Source organism: Benincasa hispida, chromosome 11, assembly GCF_009727055.1.
Source record: "Benincasa hispida cultivar B227 chromosome 11, ASM972705v1, whole genome shotgun sequence".
Lineage (NCBI taxonomy): Eukaryota > Viridiplantae > Streptophyta > Magnoliopsida > Cucurbitales > Cucurbitaceae > Benincasa > Benincasa hispida.
In genome coordinates, this window is record NC_052359.1 from 66,514,836 (window position 1) to 66,523,298 (window position 8,463).

An 8,463-nucleotide genomic window follows, 5' to 3' on the forward strand; every position below is an offset into this window, starting at 1 on the left:
TTGGTATGAGATCCTTCAGCAGGGACTCCGTGTACCCCATCATTTGGTCTTCCCCAAGTCTATGGAGATCTTTTCACGATTGAAATCCCCTCCATAGTAAGGCTCGATCCTTTGTCCATTCACTTTGAATTTTTTGGTCCCATCTTCACTAATCAATTCTATGGCTCCATGCGGGTAGACTTCTTTGATGATGAATGGTCCTAACCAACGCAATTTTAGCTATCCTGGAAAAAGATGCAATCGAGAGTTAAACAATAAGACTTTTTGGCCAATTTCAAAATCTTTCTTACGGATGCGTTGATCATGCCAATGCTTTGTTTGTTCCTTGTAGATTTTGGCATTCTCATATGCCTGTAGCCTCCATTCATCTAATTCCAACAGTTGAAGCTTCCTCGCCTCTCCTGCGGCCTTCGGATCAAAGTTAGGTTTTTTTGTAGCCAAAAATGCTTTGTGTTCAAGTTCTAACGGTAAGTGGTAGGCTTTTCCAAAGACTAGAGCATATGGGGACATTCCTATGGGAGTTTTGTATGCAGTGCGATATGCCCATAACGCTTCATCTAATCTTTGAGCCCAATCTTTACGCGTCAGTTTAACAACTTTTTCCAACACTGTCTTGATTTCCCTGTTTGATATCTTAGCCTGACCATTTTTCTGGGGGTGATATGTTGTGGCTATTTTATGGTGAACGTTGTATTTGATAAGAATTTTGTTAATGATGCGATTGATGAAATGTGTGCCTTCATCGCTTACAATAGCACGCAAAGTGCCAAAGCGAGTTAAAATGTTTACTGTAAGAATTTTGAGACCGTGATCGCATCATTCGAGCATAGGAAATTACCTCCACCCATTTGGATACATAGTCAATAGCTAACAAGATGTAGTTGTGGCCATTAGATGGCGGAAATGGCCCTATAAAATCGATCCCCCAAACATCAAATAATTCCACCTCCAGAATAACATTCATTGGTATTTCTTTTTTTCTTTTAAATGGTCCCGGTGCGTTAGCACACCTGTCGCACTTCATGACATATTCGCATGCATCCTTAAATAAGGTGGCCTAGTAGTATTCGCTCTAAAGACCTTTGCAGCTGTGCGTTGACTCCCGAAAATCCCACCATAGGGTGATTCATGACATTGATAGAGGATACATTGAAATGCTGTCTCTAGAACGCATTGTCTTAGGATATGGTTAGGACCTCTTTTGTACAAGTTGGGCTTGTCCCAATAATAGAATTTACAATCATGCATGAGCCTTTTCTTTTGTTGAGAGGTATATTCTTCGGGAAATTGTTTGCAAACTAGAAAATTGACAATGTCTTCATACCAGGGCAAGTACTCATCGATCTTTAACAACATTTCATCAGGGAATGAGGCGTTTATAAAGGGTTGTATGTGATCATTTTCATGATTTTCAAGTCGTGATAGATGATCTACGACTTTATTCTCTGACCTTTTTCTGTCTATTATCTTTGTGTCAAACTCCTGAAGCAATAGAACCCTTCTGATCAATCTTGGCTTCACATCCTTCTTTGTCATCAAGTATTTGATAGCAGAATGATTTGTGTAAATGATGACCTTTGATCCCAACAGATAAGGTCAAAATTTTTCCATGGCGAAAACCACTGCCAGCAACTCTTTTTTAATAGTTGTATAATTCTTCTGGGTGTTATTGAGAGTCTTACTTGCGTATGCGATGGGGTGAAGGATCTTTTCTATTCGTTGAGTCAAATTTTCTCCCATCGCATATCCACTGGCATCGCACATAAGCTCAAATGGTTTTGTCCAATCAGGCGAGATTAGAACTAGAGCTAAAACAAATGCATTCTTCAATTTCTCAAATGCGATCAGGCAATTTGTATCAAAGTCGAAAGGTCTATCAACCTCTAGTAGCATGTTCAGTGGCCTGGTAATTTTTGAGAAATCCTTGGCAAATCTTCGATAGAACCCAACATGTCCTAGAAAACTTGTCAAGGTCTTCACATTTGTAGGAGGCGATAGCTTTTCAATGGCCTCGATCTTTGCTTTATCAACCTCTAGGCCAGACTTGGAAACCTTGTGTCTAAGAACAATTCCCCCGGTCACCATGAAGTGACACTTCTCCCAATTAAGAACCAGATTCGTGTCCCCATACCTCTTTAGGATCTTCTCCAGATTTTCCAAGCACACTTCGTACGTTTTTCCATAAATTGAAAAATCGTCCATGAATATTTCAACGGAATCCTTAAGATAATCTGAAAAGATAGCCATCATGCACCTTTGAAATGTGCTAGGGGCGTTGCATAATCCAAAAGGCATGCATCGAAAAGCAAACATCTCATATGAGCATGTGAATGTCATTTTCTCTTGGTCCTCATGTGCGATCATAATTTGATTATACCCCGCATATCCGTCCAAAATGCAAAAGTAGTTGTTCCCCTCATCCTGTCCAACATTAGGTCAATAAAGGGCAAGGGGAAATGATCCTTTTTTATCGCAACGTTGGGTTTCCAGTAATCCATGTAGATCCTCCAATCGGTGACTGTATGCGTCGGTATTAACTCGATGTTTTTATTAGGTGCAACTGCCATTCCCTCTTTCTTAGGGACACACTGCACTAGGCTCACCCATTTGCTATCTGAGATGGGAAAAATAATTCCTACATCTAACCATTTGATGATTTTCTTTTTGACAACTTCTTTCATCGCAGGGTTCAACCTGCATTGAGGTTCAAAAGAGCCTTTCTGACCTTCTTCCAATCTGATTTTGTGCATGCAGTAGGATGGACTTATACCCTTAATGTCAGCAAGAGTCCACCTTATTGCTTTAATGTACTTTTTCAATACTTCAAGTAGGGCTGCTTCTTTTTCTTTGAAAAATGCAAATGATATGATAACTGGTAAGGTCTCATTCTGTCCAAAGAAAGCATACTTCAAATGGACAAGTAACACCAACTCCAGGACTGGAGGTTGTTCTAGTGAGGATTTGTTCAAGCCTTGTCCTTTCTCCATGTTCAATGGTTCACAATTTTTCTGTTTTTCTGTGATCGCATAACATGATTCGACTGAAGCGTTGATTTCTTTGTTTGATCCTGACTCTTCATTTATTTCCCAGTCAAAGCTGCTGGGAGTTTCCTCGTCTGTATTGCATGAGTTTACTTTGTTTGGAAAGCTCATCGCCTTAATGATATTGAACTTCAGCTTTTGGCCATTAACATGCATTGCAATTTCTTCTTTATGCACATCGATCTGGGATCTTCCAGTGGAGAGGAATGGTCGCCCGAAGATAATAAGGACATCTTTATCAGCTTCGTAATCAAGTATGATGAAGGTCGTAGGGAGGATGAATTTATCCACTTTAACCAACATATCTTTCAACTTTCCTTCCTGATGCACAAACGATCTGTCTGCTAACTGGAGGGTCACTGTGGTCGGAGTAAGCTGTCTGATCTCCAATTTTTTAAAGATTAACAAGGGCATCAGATTTATGCTTGCCCCTAGATCGCATAAAGCATGCCCAACATAAATCCCTCCGATTGGACAAAGTATTGTAAAACTCCCAGAGTCTCGCTTCTTTAGGGGAATTATTGTGCTATTGTCTTGCGTTAGAGCTACCATCTTGTACTTACCTATGCTCATTTTCTTGGATATAATATCCTTTAAGAACATAGCATAGGTAGCCATTTGCTCTATTGCTTCAATGAAAGGGATGTCGATGTGCAGCTGCTTCAATATTCCAAGGAAACGTTGATATTAACTTTCATCGCTTTTCTTCCTTTTCAGCCTTTGTGGAAACGGAGGCGATTGCACCTCCTATGGTGTTGGTGTTGTAGGAGTTGTTGAGGTATGCTTTTTGTCTTCTTTATTTTCAGACTCTTTGTGTGATTTCTTTTTTACAGCCTCTATTGTTATACACCCACTCCGTAATGTCACCGCCTGACATTTTCCTTGCTCTTATCCCTCATGTTGTGAGGAATCTTTGTGGTGCTTAGGAGTGCTCCTTGTGGCTAATTTTTCAATTCACCTGCAATATGTCCCAATTGTACTTCAAGATTGCAAATGGATGTTGCTTGGTTTTGAAGCACTATTTCATTTTTTGTATATATTCTTTCAGTAAGTTTTCTAAGGAAGAGGATGTTGATGCCTGCGATGAACTAGTTGTTTGCTGATATCCATTTGATCTTTGATGTAACCCTAGTGCTCCATCTCTATGGGCATTTTGAGAGCTAGATTGTGTTTATTATTGATTACCACCCCAAGAGAAATTGGGATTATTTCTCCAACCAAGATTGTAAATGTTGGAAAAAGGATTATTTTTAATGAAGTAAACAAGTTGTGGATTGTGCAGGCACTCCTCAAAGGAATGAGGCTCCTCATAAAGGACACAACTTCCATTGTTTACCTGGGCGATCACGTTCATCTGCCCGCCTCTCATACCGGTCTTGACCATATTCATTGCCTGCAACAAATTCATCATTGCACTTACTTATGTTTGTAGTGTTGCGATAGCATCATTACTCTAACTTCTGATCGTTCTTGATCCGTATTCATTTACTTTCCAATCTTCATGATTCTTCGAGATCTGATCCAAAATATTCTTAGCCTCAATATATGTCTTATCCAGTATTCCTCCTGCCATAGCACCATTCACGACAGTCTATGATCCTGAGTTCAAACCATAATAAAAGATTTCTATCTCGAGACACTCAAGAAGTCCGTTATGCGGACAATCCCTAATTAATATTTTGAATCTTGCCCATGCATCACTAAGCGTTTTGGATTCTTCCTGATGAAAGTTTGTAATCAGCCTTCTTCTCTTTGCATTTTCCATTGGCTGGAAATACTTTTTCATAAACTTCTCTACTACTTGTTCCCAAGAAGTTATTTCTCCTTGTTCAAGTGAGTATTCCCATTTTTTAGCTTCATCGCATAGTGAAAATGGGAATAATATGAGTCGTACTTCCTCTGGTGTGATGTTTAAAAATACACAGATGTTGCATATTTCGATAAAACTCCTCAGATGGGTGTGAGGATCTTCACTATATCTTCCCTTGAATTGACCTACCGTCTAAATCATTTAAAGCATTACAGGCTTTATTTCGAATCTTATTCCATCCAAGGTTGGTTGCATGATTCCTGGAGAGAAATCATACAAGTTGGGTTATGCATAATCCCTAATAGGTCTATTGTGATCGTTTGCCAACATAATTGGGTTGGCAAGTGCTTCATCGTGATTGTTTTCTGCTGGTAGTTCCTCTAGGTGGTTCTATTGTTTGGCCATCCTACGAGCTCTGTTTGCCGCCTTCTTCTGTTGGCTCTCTATCTTCTGCGAAAAGTCGTCTCTATTTCTGGGTCGTATACGAGCTCAAGAGTATTTCCTTCACTCATACAGTGCTTGCACCTATCTCACAATCAAGGCTCAATATTCCAAAAGGTCGATGTCTACAAAGATCAATAAGAATAGTCATACCACACTTAATTACTGCAATCCCCGATAATGATGCCAAAAACTTGATGCATTCGTAAAATGCGATGACATGAGTAAGATCTATGAGGTTATAATGCTTTGTTTTATCTGGTGGAACCCAAGTGAAAATTCAACCAAAATCCTAGTAATTCCAAGGTCGAACTCAGAGATTGCTTGTAAATGTGTGGTGAAACTAAAAATATGATCTCAATGCAAATTGAAATGTTCAAACAAAGGGTTGATTGGAGGTGTTATTCTAAGTTTAAAATCTATGCGATGAAAATTATGCCTAAGTGAAACAGAGAGGATTATGGTCATTGGTGATAGCTATGCGATGATAGGGTTGAAAAGAATTTTCATTAACATTTCCTAAGCAACGAAATGGATTATGAATTCAAGCGATGCCTTCAATGTTACGATCATCATTTCTCAGTGTATCCGGCCACATTATCTTATCTCTAAGATGCATGCAATGAGTGTATTCTACAGAAGATATACTTATTTTTAAGGAATATCTCCTTTTGTATTATGAGTTCCAAATCTAAATTCTTTCAAACTCAAATTAAATTTACTTGGAACAATCGTTCGATTTATTCAAGTAATGCATATAAGCATACGTAAAACAAGTTTATCACATAATTCTCTTGTTGCTTAGTAGTGTTAGCTACATACTTCTCAACCCATTAGACAATTTAGCTACGTATGATGGTGATGGATAAGATAAACAACGGATACAATGAATATGTATTCATATTGTAATGTTTGAATTTGTCAAAGTCAAAATTACAATGCAAATATACTTTAAGAGAAAGAAAAGGATAGAGAATCAAGGTGTGGTTTGCAATGTCTTGCTCCCTCCGGCTCTACTGTGACTGCTTCACTCAGATTGTCGAACAATGGTATCCCTCTTTTTCTTCCACAGGAATCCTAAGTTCTTGCTAAGGTATATCTATGGTTGAATAGGAAGGTTTTTTAGCAAAGTTTTCTTCTCAAAATTTCTCTCGTCTCTTTGTATATCCTACAAGGTGATTTCATGTATTTATAGACGTCTGAGGATGCTTTTCTTTTTCTCTTGGTCATGATTGTGCTGATGGGGTGCATTAAATTCCATACTCTGATGCGCCGCCTACAATGCGTCAGAAGTTCATTGAATCTTCAACGAAGTTCTCTTGTCAGCCACCAACTCAAACTGTAATTTGACTCCTACCACCCATGTCATGCTTCATCGCCATAGCTGGTTATGCAATTGTATGTTTGTATCTGATAGCTTTTGGTTGATCACATCAATTAGTTCATGCGGTCATTTGTTCACATGATAGCGATAGCAAGTTTTCTACATAAACATAGCAATATCAGCCCGTAATTCAAATATATCAGATGTTAAAGTTTTATGATTGCATACTTTGATTTTTACATGAATTCTTTGGTACAAGTGTCATAATTTCATACATTTTTCCTATTTTTTTTAAATAAAAAAGGTACAATAACTTGTATTTCTACAAGTTGTCAGAGGGCTGTCATTTAATTTATATGGATGAAAGTGGCCCACTGATTCAATACGCCTACCTTTTGGGGATTCATCTGAGTAGGGAGCTAGAAACTCAACTACACAAGATGGAATTCACTCCTTCTATTTTGTTAGGGTAAGTAGATAAATTGCTCCCTTAAGGGTTGATTCTGAGTCTTGAACAATGAGGGCCCTCACTCTCTCACTGACCAGAGAGAGGTCTAATTATAGTTGAACTATGACTAATTATTCATTAGAGGGATAAGTGGTACTTAAGGAGTTAGATGTGATTATAGGGGTAAAATGGTAATTTTGACCCAATTATACTTACGAACAATTTGTAAAGGGTCAATGCACCGTTGATTGATTATATACAATGGACACAAAAATATATCTACAGTGCGAAGAGTGCAGCTGTGGGTCTTTAGTGGAGTGCTCGATAGTTAATGAATGTTGATCAATTTGGTTAAAGAGTTTAATAAATTAATCTTGTATCATTGGAGCTTCAATCTATAGGTCCATAAGGTCCCCTAGTTAGCTCAATAAGGATTAATGAGAATCAAATTAATTTTGGTTTAATTTGAATTGTTCAAATTAATTAAAGAAAATTAATTGTATGAAATACAATTAATATAATGTATGCCGATACATTATTATAAAGTATAGTATGTGATACATTATAATATAAAGATTTATTGAGAGAATCAAATATTTTAATATAATTTAAATATTGATTATATGAACATGATTCATATAAGAACTTTGGGTTAAAATTAATGTGAATATTATTCATATTAAAACTATATAGTTGGATGAGAGAAGTTCTTATTTGAATATGATTCAAATATTAAACTATATGAATATGATTCATATAGAAACTATAGGTTAAAATTAATATGGATATGATTCATATTAGTACTATACGTTATATGAGAGATTATAAATTATAGGTTATATTATATGTGATATAATATAAACTATAGGTTATATATGTTATATGTGATGCAACATATGTATATATTGTTGGGGTTAATGCCCTAAAGTCTCGTGTTCTGTAGTTTGTAAACTGTTTGTACGAACGCTTGTGTTGTATAATATATGATATTTACTTTACATTTTGTTTTTGCTCAGTTGTATGTTTTATTTGCTTTACCACAAACCAATAACATAAAATCCCTAGTATATGGATATAGGAGGGATATAGGAGGGAAACCTTATCCTGGTAGCGCTACGGATGTGGCCCGCTTTGTGGAATGGTCATAAGTATTGTGACTTGTCACAGATGGTCTGATCCTAAACATTTGTGTAGGGGACATGCGAGCAGGGGCTTCCTATACAAAGAAATTGTATAAGACCTGACCATGAAGTGTTAACATCTCGTTATATAACACCGTTCATGACAGAGACTTCACTTCACTAGGATGACCATAGATAACATGACCTCAATCCTGAGTGAGTTGGGAACTTCTGCAATTGAGGGCGGTTCTTTGATTTGTATGGGTGTGAGTGCCAAG

General features: G+C 37.4%; 1 protein-coding gene across 1 annotated transcript; it reads right to left on the minus strand.

Moving 5' to 3' along the window:
- Window positions 1-219: 219 nt before the first annotated feature.
- On the minus strand, window positions 220-964 carry LOC120090819. The gene is made up of 2 exons (XM_039048526.1): window positions 839-964; window positions 220-651 (listed from the first exon to the last, which is right to left on the minus strand). Exons 1-2 carry the CDS (start codon window positions 962-964, stop codon window positions 220-222), a joined length of 558 nt encoding a protein of 185 aa, XP_038904454.1.
- Between the last annotated feature and the right edge of the window lie 7,499 nt (window positions 965-8,463).

Bases quoted from the DNA above. Each gene is read 5' to 3' on its own strand.
- LOC120090819 (XM_039048526.1), bottom strand. From the start codon at position 964: ATGAATGTTATTCTGGAGGTGGAATTATTTGATGTTTGGGGGATCGAT. The intron at 652-838 runs GTAATTTCCTAT...TATCACCCCCAG, and splicing joins ATGTATCCAAATGGGTGGAG to AAAAATGGTCAGGCTAAGAT.